The sequence below is a fragment of the Cynocephalus volans genome, chromosome 12 (assembly GCF_027409185.1).
Source record: "Cynocephalus volans isolate mCynVol1 chromosome 12, mCynVol1.pri, whole genome shotgun sequence".
Classification (NCBI taxonomy): Eukaryota; Metazoa; Chordata; class Mammalia; order Dermoptera; family Cynocephalidae; genus Cynocephalus; species Cynocephalus volans.
In genome coordinates this window covers 5398009-5410788 of record NC_084471.1, presented here as the reverse complement: position 1 = coordinate 5410788, position 12780 = coordinate 5398009, and the positions used below count along the sequence as shown (strand labels likewise).

Here is a 12780-nt window from a genome sequence, read left to right as displayed (position 1 = left end):
CTCTCCCACAGTTTTCTGCCAGATGTTTATGACTGAGGGCTCAATACCAGATAATGTCAGTACTAATAGAGGAATTCCAAGTTCACTCAGAGAGGGCACAAGGAGTGCTAATAATATCCGAATACTGTTTAGTACTGATTGACTCCAGAAAGTTCATTTCATAAAAGCAGCCTTGTCTTACACAGACTGTTCTTGATAGATTTCCTTTTTTTTCTGTTAATGGATTTTCTTTCTTTTCTGACCTTGTGATTTTGGCTGCTGGGAAGTGTAAGGCAGAGGAAGTCCTCAGGCAGGAGATACACCTGTGCCTGTGCCCACAGAGAAGGCCTTTTGAGAGACCTAGGAGAGCTAGCTGGGGCAGCAGAGGGTGAAAAGTCCCCAGGTGATATCATGATGGTTTGGAGCAGAGCCATGTCATGAATATTTTAATTCTTTAAACTCTATGATACATTGTTGCTTTATAATTGTTCTATACTTTGAGTGTGCATTTAGATGAAGATAATTATTTACCACTCACATTGAGTTTTATTCCTTCCTATGGCTCTCATCTTCCTTCTGGATTGTTTTCTTCTTTGATTCATACTCTTTTGTATTTCCTTTAGCATGGATCTGTTGGCAGTTATTTATATTTTTTAGCACATTGAAGATACCATTTCACTATTTTGGTTTCAGTATTTCTGTAGAGAATGCAGCTTACTCAAAGTCTCACTTCTTTAAAAACAGTCTCCCCCCACTCCCCCGTAGCTTCTTATCAGATTTTGTCTTTGTCATCTTCTGCAGTTTCACTATGATGTGTCTATATGTAGATTTCTTTTCACTTATTCTGCTTTGTATTCATTGAGCTTCTTGAATTTGTGGTTTGGAATCTTTCATCAATTTTGGCAAATTCTCAGCTAAGTATTGGTTCTATTCTATGAGGGTACTTCAAAAAGTTCATGGAAAAATGCAATTGAAAGATAATACAAGTCTCTCCCTGAACATTTTGAAGAACTTCATATTTCTCTCTCCTTTTGAGACCCCAGTTCCATGTGTTAGATTTTTTTCGATCTATTCTCTTAGCTCTTCTGATATTTTTCACATTTTTATTTATTCATTCTGGATATGTTTTTCTGATCTATGTTCCAGTTCACTTACTCTCTCTTCAGGTCTCTTTAACCTGCTGTTCATTCCATCCGTTGAGTTCTTACTGTACTATTCTCTTTTTCAGTTCCAGAATTTCTATTTATTTCTTTCATAAATATACCATTTCACATTTGTTTGTTTGTTTTTTAGTGGCTGGCTGGTAAGGGGATCTGAACCCTTGACCTTGGTGGTGTTAGCACCATGCTCTAACTAACCAACTGAGCTAACCGACCAGCCTTATTTCAGTTTTTATAGTTCAAAGTTCCTTGCTTGTACTTTTGAATTGTGTTTTATTTCTTGGAACATAGTAAACATGTCGTTTCATTGTCTATGTCTGATAATTCCAGTATCTTAAGTTTTGTGGGTCAGTTTCTGTTGTGTATTGCTTCTGCTGGTTCTTCTCGTAATGTCTTATTTCCTTGTAGACCTAGTTATCTAGATAATTATTTATAGGAATAATTTGATGCTGAGGATGCCACCTTCCTCCAAATGGTTTTCATTTGCTTCTGCCATATGTCTATGTGTGCTAAAGTTCTGGGTCTGTCTTAATCCCAATTTAAGTGTTTCGGTTGCTTGGATCAACTAGGTGACACTGTGAGTTTTGAAATATTTCATTAGGTGTTTTAAAAAAATTTCTTCTCATTCAGAAGATAACTTTAAATAGCCTAGCCTGACATTACCGGAAGTGAAACTTTTTCCACTTTCTGAAACTTCTTGTATAAGGCAGGGATTATATCTTTTCTCCATGTTTGGTAAAGTTCATATATAAAACCAAGTGGTCTGATAAAATTTTCTGGTGCTTCATTTTCTGGAATACACATCCACCTGTTGCCAACTAGTACTCACAAAATCATTTAAGATTCAGCTTAAATGTTTTCTCTAGTTGTCTTCCTTCATTTCTCCAGTTTCCCAGCTTTTTGTGCATTCTTTTCCAGTATTATTTGTTACATTGTATCATCAGTATAAGCTTACATTTCTGTATTCCCTAAATATACCCAGAACCCATTGATGGTTGAGATATTATCTTATTCACCTTTGTAAGACTAGATTCTCAAAAATGTCAGCTAAAAAAAAAATTAAAAAAAAAAATGTCAGCTAAATTGAAATATGAAAAATAAAATAAAAATGAATTGGCAGCATTTGTAAGGAATTAGGTTAATAACTTTACAAATTATATAAAAATCATTGATTCTTACAATGCAGCTATTATTAGTAACAACAGAATTATTGCCACAAATACCAGTACTTTATTGTCAGTCACTTACTACCAATTATATCTTGAGCCTACTCAGCTTCTTACCTATTTCCTAGGGTTTCAGACTTGCACAACCACCTAACACCTTTCTACCTCCTTGCCCACTTTATCTCCTCCTATTCCCTTTTATACCACACAGGGTTCAATGTTAATACTGAGCTAAGTTAAATATACAAGAGACATTGGATTGACATACACTATCTCACTGAATCCTTCCAACAACTTAATTAAGTAGGTACTACTACTATCCCATCTTACAAATTAAAAAAAAGAAAAAAGAAAAAGGCTTAAAGAGATGGTTTCTGGTCCAAGGTCCGGTGCTAAGAGATGAAAGCAGAAGTCTCACCACCCAGATCTGTGTGATTCCAGAGCTCATCATCTTTACCAGAGGTTGGCAAACCTTTTCCATAAAGGACCAAATAATTAACATTTTAGGCTTTGTAGGTAATACAGTCTCTGTCACAACTATGCAGCTCTGCCATTGTAGAGCCAAAGTAGCCACAGACAGTATTTAAACGAATGTGACAGTTTCCAATAAAATTTTATTTATGAAATAGGTGGTGGGAAAGATTTGGCTCACAGGTTGTAGTTTGCTGATCCCTGCTCTGAATAATTACACTACTATTACATTATTTTTTCTCCTTTTTGTCATCCCCAAAGTTGTCGGTTCAACAAATATTTATTTATAGCATTGCTTCTAAGTACAAGGCTGGGATGAGGAAGACAGAGGGACCTCAGGTGCACAAACCCATGTCCACAGCACAAGGCTACTGGGGGCCAAACGAGAGGGACAGCCTCACTAGAGCTTTTCCTAGCGGATGCATGAGGCCGTGTGGATTAGATGGGACATCAGGTAAGCTTCCTAGCAAGAGCGTCACAGGCAGAGACGCTAGGAGAAAGTTTCAGACAGAGGAAACCGCACAAGCAAGACTTTTTCTACCCGTCACTCCTCCCCATTCTCTTTACCGGCATTCACTTCCTTTCACTTTTCTTTGCTGAAGCCACATGTGCTTTGGTCCAAATCTGTTTTTGCCTTGCTCCTACCCTACTTTCTCCTCTGATTTTCCTTTCTCTTCCTTTTCTTTTCTCTTTTTATTTCTTTGTATTTCCTTCTTTCTTGATTACTGAATCATTGCTGATTCAATTCTTCTGCAGTAAGCTCAAGACACAAATTTCTATCACAAATTTCATCTGAAGATTAATTCATGTATGTCAAAGTGGTAGCATGCTCATCTGGTTCATCTAAGGCAAACAGTTACATAACTTTAAATAATGCCATTTAGCCCAAGTGAAATATTAACTTGGTTCTGTCAATTCAGTCAAGGTTGAAATCCTCTAGCTGACTCCAAGCGGTCAATAACACCCACTGTTTGACCGATTTAATTTCCTTTTGTTTCTCTTACCCATACTTCTACTTTTTGCCTGTCCTGTTAATGTCTCTCTTTTTAATCTTCTTCCTTATACTGTTTTCTTCCTCTTTTCCCATCCTCCCTTTTTCCTGTACTTTTTCGATTGTTGTGCTTCTTCTGGAGGGATGTTATTTCCTTTCCAAAAATATATTTTAAAAATATTCTTTGTTCATTAATTCAGTTAATATTTATTGAGAAATTACCACATAGTAGGTCTTTTTCTAGGTGTTGCAGTGGAGATACAGAGTAGCAAAATAAATGAAAATCTCTACCCTTGTGGAGCCTATATTCTAGTAGTAAAGAGAATAAATAAGTAACAATAAACAAAATAGATAAGTAAACTATATAACATAGAAAGAGTTAAGTGCTGTGGAGAAAAATTCCTGGGGATCAGGAATTTGGGTGGCGTGTCACCATTTTAAGTAGATTGACTGGGGAAGTGCATTGAGAGGTCATTTGAGCAAATAGTTGAAGGATTAAAAAGCAAGTCATGCAGGTGTCTCGGGGAGTGTTGAAGGTGTTCTATGCAAAAGGAATAGCATGTGCGAAGTCCTGAGGCAGGAAGGTACTTCCCCTGGCGGAGTACAAGGAGGTCAATGTGGCTGAAGCACAATAGTGGGGAAGAGACTAGTCGATGTGATCAGAGCCAGGTGGGGGGAAGGAGGCAGACCATTTAGGGGCTTGTCCATTGGACGAACTTTGGCTTTTACTGAGTAAAATGGAAATCCATTAGAGGGTTTTGAGCACAGTGAAATGTTGACTTACATTTTTAAAGGATCTAGAATGTAGGGATGTAAGGGCAGAGGCCAAGAGCCAATCATATTGCAATACTCCAGGCGAGAAATTTGAATGTTATAGGGAATGTTTTCTGATAGTAGTTACTCTTGTTTTACAATTGAGGATAGAAACTGTGGGTTGAGATCTTGACGTCTGACAAATATTTACTATCCCCTACTCCTCAAGGGAAAACTGGGAGATTTTACCCAGCTAGCCTAAAGGATTATTAAACATGTTGAATTGTCTTGAGCACTGCTGGGTGATCTAATACCTGGCACTTAGTACGCACACAGAAATATGTGTGGAGTGAATGCATATGTAGTCAATGACATGGCTAAGACTGAATGACAATATCAGGTAACTTGCTGGTGCAGGGTTCATTCATTCTGCATACTCTGGTGGTGTTTATTGTTCTAAATTTTATTTAGCAAAGAATGTCAAAAGTGCCGCATTATAAACACACTCCTCCTACTCTTCGATTGGAATGTGTAGGGTATGTGTGTATCTACCTACTTTAATTGCTCCCACAGCAGTCTTTTGCTTCTCTCTCTCTCCCCGTAGTCTGTGAGTTCTCTCACGGTTGGAACTCTCTCTCATTCATCTTTCTGCCTCCAGCACCTGGCACAGGACTTGGCAACAACGCTTGTTGAAAGTATATACAGCTTCATAAAAGGTGGTGGGAAGAAAATATGTGCGTTCTCAACACCAGCCAGAGAAGCCTTGTCTCATTCCTGTAAAATACATTCATTTCCCTTAGGAAACAAACCCAATTTTTACCCTCCTGCTGTAGAACTGAGCTTCGCGACTTCTAGTTGCATTTTAAATCGCTGATGAGCTGGAGCAATGTGTCCTCACCCTAAGCAGAGTGGCCTGGTGAGTAACCTGGCATTGATCAATAAGTGATCAGGAACCACTGTGAGCTGAGCTCTCAGGGTCTGCGACTTGCAAGCTGGCGACAGACAGACCGCTCAGGCTTCCAGCGGGCCGGCTGGAGGCGCCGACCACCCCCAGACAACAGCAGCATCCGGGTCTTCAGCCATGTCGGGGGAGCCTTCTCTCGGGGGAAGCCTTGTCCCCGGACCCTTTCCATAGGAAGGCCCCCATGCTCAGGGTGAACCTCTGTCCCCATTGCCCCTCCCAAGACGGAGACCCTTGCGGCCGACCCTCCCCAGGCCCCCTACCCGCCCTCACACATAACTTCCGCCCGCGCCCCCTCCCCTCAGGCGGGACTTCCGCCGGCGCCCCTCCCCTCACACATAACTTCCGCCCGCGCCCCCTTCCCTCAGGCGGGACTTCCGCCCGCGCGCCCCCTCCCCTCAGGCGGGCCTTCCGCCGGCGCCCCCTCCGCCGCCGCGCCGTCCCCTCCTCCCACCTGAGGCGAGCCTGGGCTCTGCCTCCCGCTCTCCGGGCCCGGCCGCGGCGCAGCCTTGAGGCGACGGCGGCGGTGTCGGGGCTGTGCGGGGCGCGCCCACCTTCTCCTCCTTCTTTGCCTTCCTCCTCCTCGACTTTCTCCTCCCCTCCTCCTCCTCGCCCGGCTCGGCCGAGCTGAGAGCCGCAAGATGGCGGCGCCCAGGCTGCCGCCATCCCGGCTGTCGGGCGTCATGGTGCCGGCGCCCATCCCGGACCTGGAGGCCCTCCGCGCGCTCACGGCGCTCTTCAAAGAGCAGCGCAATCGGTAACTGGCCCGGGCGGGGAGGCTGTCCCGGGCGGGGGAGGGCGGCCCGGACCCCCTTACGCCATGCCGGCGCACCGCGCGCCAACCCCCCTCGTCGCCGGACGCGCGGGGGTCGAGGCCGTGCGCCCGCCCGGGTGCCGCCCAGGTCGCCGCCTCCGCGCGGGGCCGTGGGGCGGACGCTGGCGCCCGGAGTTCCCGCCGTGCAGGTGCGGGGCGCGGCGGAGTGGGCGGAGGCCGGGGCGCTGGGCATCGATGCCCGTTTCTTCCGCGCTTAGGGCGCCCCGTCTCGTGCGAGGGGCTGCCCGGGGCCCTGGCTGGGAGCGAGACTGACGCCGCCCTTGGAGCCATAAGGCGTGCGTTCTAACGGGGGAGACGCGCGTGCGGGCGTGGGAGCTGCGGGGGCGCGGGGACACGCTGCCCTAAGCTCCGAGTTGGGGCCGGCACTCCGTTCTGTCTGAGTGTGGAGCTCAGAAGGCGTCGCCATCTCCCGCGGGGGCAGCGCTCCGTGCAGCGTGGAGGAGCCCTGGTTAGGACAGGCCAGTTCAGTCCTAACTCCCACCGAGGGGCAAGATAGCCAGCTGAAAAGAGAAGGTGACCAGGAGTCGGATAGACCTGGATTTGGTTCCTGGCTTTGCAGGCTTTGCGTTACTGAGCAGATTCTCCAAACTTTAGATTGCTTGCCTGAAAATGGAAATATAATAAATAATTTCATTGCTGGGTTGTACAGAGGAGTACATGAAGTAAAACATGTGGAAATGTAAAATATGTGAAACGCCAGTTTGATTTTGTTCTGTTCTTCTCTGGGCCTCAGTTTCCTTATCTATTTAATGGGTATAATGTTGAACAGTACCTCCCTGGTGGGGTGGTTATGAGGATTAAGTGAGATAATGCATATGAAATCCTTTGGACATACGGTATATATATAGTACAAAATAAATGTTAGAGGATACTAACGCATTGATTGGTGGTCTCCCTTGTACCGGGTATTGTGCTAAGCGATGAGGTGGAAAAATAGAGTCCTTGCTCTCTTCTATACCAGAGAACCGAGATAGCATACCACCCTGGGGGGATGTACAGAGAGCAGAGGGAGTGTAGAAGAAAGAAACCTAGAGTTGGGTTGGTCCAGATGATCAGTAGACATCTGGACCAACCCAAGTCTAGGTTCTTTATCTTTCAAAACTAGACACCTGTTTTGAGCACTCTCTCTACCTCAAATCACAGTAGGAAGGGTGGAGTTGCTGAAGAGGTGCTAAAAGCCCCAGTGTGCTACTTGGGATTTTGAGGACATAGGTTAGTTTACGTGATAGTCCGGTAGATATGTGATTGATTTAATGCTCAGGCCTATCTAAACCGTGATGGACCCTCCTTTTAGTCAGGATCCCAGTCATCAACCGTTTATTAAGTACCTACTATGAAACAGTAGGGGCTGTGGGTACAAAGATGAAAGTGATTAAGTATTTTGGGGATATTGTTGTGTAAACAAATCGTAATGGAAATCTATATTTGGAAGAGGTGGGGGCCTGCATCTGTTGGGTAGGGTGGTGAGGCAGGAAAGGCTTTAAGATTACTTCAACTGCTTGGGTTACAGATGAGAGAACTAACTAGAAAGTACAGTCTCTGCAAAGGGGCCATGTACTGATTTTGCAGAGCTGCTGGGGGGATTAGATGAAATTCATGGGTAAGGTGTTTGGCACAGAGGAGGCATTCAAACACCAGTTCTCTTTTCATAATCCATAGGAGAAAATCCAGGACCCTGAGCCAGTTTACAAGGCCCTTCTGGACTTGATCAGTTGTGAGGGGAGTTATGGGGAACCGTTGAACATTATCAAGGGAGTGGCATGATGAGGCCTACATATTAGAAAGATTTCTCTGGCTCACTGTGAGGAGTAAGTGAGGGAGTAAAGCTAGAGATGGGGGACCTTTAAGAAGCCGTCGCAGAAGCCCAAGTGAAAGAAAAGTACCTGAATTAGGACACTGTGGAGATGGATAGGATAAGTATTGAGAATATTTATAAGGTTGAACGAACAAGACTCAGGGATCAATGGGGGGGGGGGGTGGGGGAGAATGAGGAAATGAGGATGCTTTCCAGATTTGGTCTGCTTTCTTCTGGGGGCAGTGTCCTTGTACCAGGCACAGTTTGGAGACCACGAAAGGTGGACTGATGTGCAGGTCCTAGGATGGAGAGAGAAAATTGTGTGGTGGTGCAGAGAGCTCTTAGTAAGGACAGGCTTCTGGTCCTGCCTATGCCTTTGGGCAAATCACAGGGGTCTCGTGGGGTCTGGCCCAGTCTCCAGCCACTCTGAGAGAATATCTCCAGTCCTGACACTCTGTCAGGAATCCAGTGTTGGTCCTTGGGGGGTTGGGGTGTGTGTGTGGTTTGGTCTTCTCTTGGGAGAGGGCCTAGTGCTGTTGTCTGGCATGAACAGGAATACAGGTGGACCCAGGGGGAGGATGGGCCAGGGTGCCAGGCACTGGATGAGACGTAAAGTGAAGTAAAATGAGTCCCCAGAGTAGAAAATAGAAAACACCAGACAGGGAAAACAGAATGAGGAAAGTATTCTAAGATTCTAAGAACCTTAGAAATAATGTATTTTGTGGTCCGTATTTTGTGGTCCTTCTGAGATCTTTGATGCCACAGAACAAGGTGCTGTCTGTGGTAGCTCAAGTAATAGAAGCTTTGTGCAGTGGAAAGGACAGTGGCTTTGGAACCATGTAGACCTGAATATGAATCCTGGCTTAGTCTCTGTAGATTTCTTGTTTCTTATCTTGAAAATGGGATAATAATAGCCACTCTGCAAGATTATTATGAGATTGTAATATTATATATATAGCACAGTGGTTTATTAGATGCCATTTACTTAGGAATTGCTATTAGAAAATAGATGGGCTGTAAGTTACCAAGCACCCAGTTGTGTTTAATTTCTGGCCTTATAGAAAACAATTGAGATTTTAGGAAGAAGATAATTTAGTCCAATATTGGGGTTTCCTGAGAAAGGAATCGCAGAATCTCCTTATAATTTTTAGCAATCCGCAAGTGAGAGGAAATTTGTATGTCCCGTTGTAGTGCCCACAGATTCTTTGATACTCTGTGCTTTAAAAGGAGGAAGTTAATTCCTTTCCTTTTGAGGGTAGGCTGAATTTAGTGACTTGCTTCTGAAGAGAATATGGCAGAAGTGTCAGTGTGTGACCTCTGAGACTAGGTCATGAAAGGCATTGCAGCTTCCTCTTTGCTCTCTCAGATCACTCACTGACAAAACCAGCTGCCATGCCATGAAGACGCTCAAGCCTTCCTATGCAGAGAGCTCTGTGGTGAGGAAATGCGGCCTCCAGCCAGTGGGCGTGCGATGAACCGTCTACACCAATCTCAATGCTCTGTATTAAATATATTCTGTGACCTTCTTGAACAGTATCTTAGTCACTAAAATTCTTTAAACATCAGTATTAAGATACTCTTTAGCTGTTTCTTCTCTGTGGAAGATAATTCTTTTTCTTCTCATCTATTTTACACTTGTTTTATACCTTTTGTTTAATGTAGATACCTGCATTTTTCATTTGTTTACCAAGTAATCATTTTCATGCTGTGCTGTGAGTCTTTGCAAGTCATGTTAAATTCTTTCTGGAACAAAATAAGATATAAATACAACAAAAATTCTATTTTTGGTCTTCTCCTGGAGGTTTTATTTTCCAACCCTTTATTTACCTTTGTGGTGTATCTCTAAGACCTCTCCAGATCCCACAATTAAGTGTAGAGCCGAGTGAGATTGGTTGTTATACTCTATACCTGAGCTATTCATTAAGTAGCAACTAGCCACATGTAGCTATTTAAGTGACTAAAAATAAGTAAAATTAATAATTCAGCTTCTCAGTTGCATCAACCACATTTTAAGTGCTCAATGGCCACATGTGATAGTGGCTACCTTACTGGACAGCACAGATATAAAATGTTTCTGTCATCTCAGAAAGTTCTGTTAGATAGTGCTACACTGTAAGTTATTCTTTTCTATAGGGAAGATAATGGTCTGGCTCTTGAATATTCGTGAAATAATGTAATATTTGGATACTGCATTTTATAAACTCTTCTTATACTTAAACTGATATCTCATTGCTCCTCCATCTCATAAGCATCTCGAATAAAGTGAGCATATCCCATTTACTGTATCCCTAGCATTTATCATAGTGTCTGGTAATAGTAGTAATAGTAGATGCTTAACTAATTCTTGTGGAATTGCTGCTACTTGTATAGCTTATTACTTATGGTGCTTGCTTGGCCTTTTCTTATGTAGACGGTAATTTTTTTTTTTTTTTTTTTTTTTTAGCTTCTGTCAGTGTGTCTTATATTTCCTCTTTAATCTGTTTAGTCAAAATTATTTTTCTGTTTACCTCTTTCAAGTTTTTGTACATCCTGTTAATGGTACAGTATACTTCCCTCCGTACTTCTGAACCCCTTTACCTTATGAGCTCTATTTCCTTTTTTATTTTATTTTATTTATTTTATTTTTTAAAGCCCTTATGGTCTAACATACTGTATAATCTAATTACTTATAGTGGTTTCTTGTTTATTCTCTGTCTCCTTCCAGAATGGAAGGGCTATGAGGGCAGAGATGTTTGGCTTTTTTGTAATTAATCTGTTCGAATAATGCTTCTTGAATTTGATGTCTTTCATCAGTTTAGGAAATTGTCAGCCAGTGTGTTTTCAAATACTGCTTCTCTCCATTCTCTCCTTTCCTTCTGGGACTCCAGTTATACATGTGTTAAACATTTCGCTATATTCTCTGTGTCTCAGAGGTTTTCTGTATTTTCCATTTTTTTTCTTCTCCAAGCTTCTGTCTGAAAAATTTTTACTAACTTGCCTTCTAATTCTCTAATCCTTTTTTCTTCTGTGTCTAATCTGCTGTCATCTCTTGTATTCTAAGTTTCATATATTATATTTTTGAGTTAGTCATTGGTGCTAAAAGCCTTTTGGGAAGGCACAAGCCTGGTTTCCTTTTTCTTTCTCAATATTTAAAAAAAAAATTTTTTTTTAAAAATTTTATCTTATTTTGTCAATATATAATGTGGTCGATTATTGTCGCCCATTACTGAAACCTCTCTCCCTCCTTTTTTTCCCCCCTCCCTCCAACAACCTTATATCTGTTGGCTTGTCATATCAACTTCAAGGAATTGTAATTGTTGTGGTCCCCCCCCCCCCCCCCCGTTATTTGTGTATTTCTTTATTTATTTTTAGCTCCCATAAATAAGTGAGAGCATGTGATATTTCTCTTTCTGTGCCTGACTTGTTTCACTTAATATAATTCTCTCGAGGTCCATCCATGTTGTTGCAAATGGCAGTATTTCATTCTTTTTTATAGCAGAGTAGTATTCCATTGTGTAGATTTACTACATTTTCCATATCCACTCATCTGATGATGGACATTTGGGCTGGTTCCAACTCTTAGCTATTGCAAATAGTGCTGCAATGAACATTGGAGAACAGGTATACCTTTGACTTGATGATTTCCATTCCTCTGGGTATATTCCCAGCAGTGGGATAGCTGGGTCATATGGTAGATCTATCTGCAATTGTTCGAGGAACCTCCATACCATTTTCCATAGAGGCTGCACCATTTTGCAGTCCCACCAACAGCGTATGAGAGTTCCTTTTTCTCTGCAACCTTGCCAGCATTTATTATTCACAGTCTTTTGGATACTAGCCATCCTAACTGGGGTGAGATGGTATCTCAGTGTGGTTTGATTTGCATTTCCCGAATGCTGAGTGATGTTGAGCATTTTTTCATGTGAATATTTTGGTGGCTGGCCAGTACAGAGATCAAATCCTGGACCTTGGTGTTACTGGCATGACACTAACCAGCTGAGCTAACCAGCCAACCTCCTAGGCCTAGTTTCACATCTAAGTATTGCAACTCACTAGCTATATGAATCGGCAGATATCTTAACCTCTCTGAGTCTCAGCTTTTGCGTTTGTGAAATGGGCATAATAATACCTACGTTATAGGGTTGATGTAGGTATTAGCTTGTACTGTATTGTAGAGTCCAGAGTGGTGCCTGGTACATAGTTGGTCCCTAGCAAACATCATTGTTATGATTGTAGGCTCTAGTCAGAGTCAGCAGTGAAAATAAATGAAATGTAATTCTTGAGAATTTTGTGTATTTTAAAATAGTGCTTGTAAAGTCTTTAATTTCATCTCGATTCCGTGATCAGGTTCTTTTTTTTATAGGCTTTTGGAACTGCCTTTGGAACTTTAGAATAAAAAACAGATATGATAACTAAGTAGAAGAAAGATGTGGGCGATGATTTCTTGGCAAAATTTTAATTCCTTGGTAGAAGGGTATTCTAGCAATATTAAGCAATTTTAAGCTATAAGAATTACCAACTAAAAAAGTGAATACTTGAACGTAACTTAATGTTCTGACTTAAGCAGAGGAATTTAGATGATTTTGCATTTAATGATTGTGCCTTGGGAACAAACATTTTTTAAAAGCCATGCTTATATACTCTAAGGAAAAAGGAAATTGGAACTTTTTATTAGCTTTCATCTTAGTGT

At 42.3% G+C, this 12780-nt stretch overlaps 1 protein-coding gene and 1 non-coding gene across 2 annotated transcripts in view; one reads left to right on the top strand and one right to left on the bottom strand.

Annotated features, from left to right (window-relative positions):
* Positions 1-1276: 1276 nt before the first annotated feature.
* Positions 1277-1359, bottom strand: TRNAV-AAC (transfer RNA valine (anticodon AAC)). Its single transcript has one exon. It is a non-coding gene; the product is annotated as a tRNA-Val (tRNA).
* A 4486-nt stretch (positions 1360-5845) lies between these two features.
* ATXN10 (ataxin 10) overlaps positions 5846-12780 on the top strand; it is a 180358-nt gene continuing 173423 nt past the window's right edge. The window contains exon 1 of the mRNA XM_063075977.1: positions 5846-6238. Within this exon, the coding sequence (XP_062932047.1) occupies positions 6123-6238 (116 nt within the window). The 5' untranslated portion in view covers positions 5846-6122. The remainder of the gene's footprint in view (positions 6239-12780) is intronic.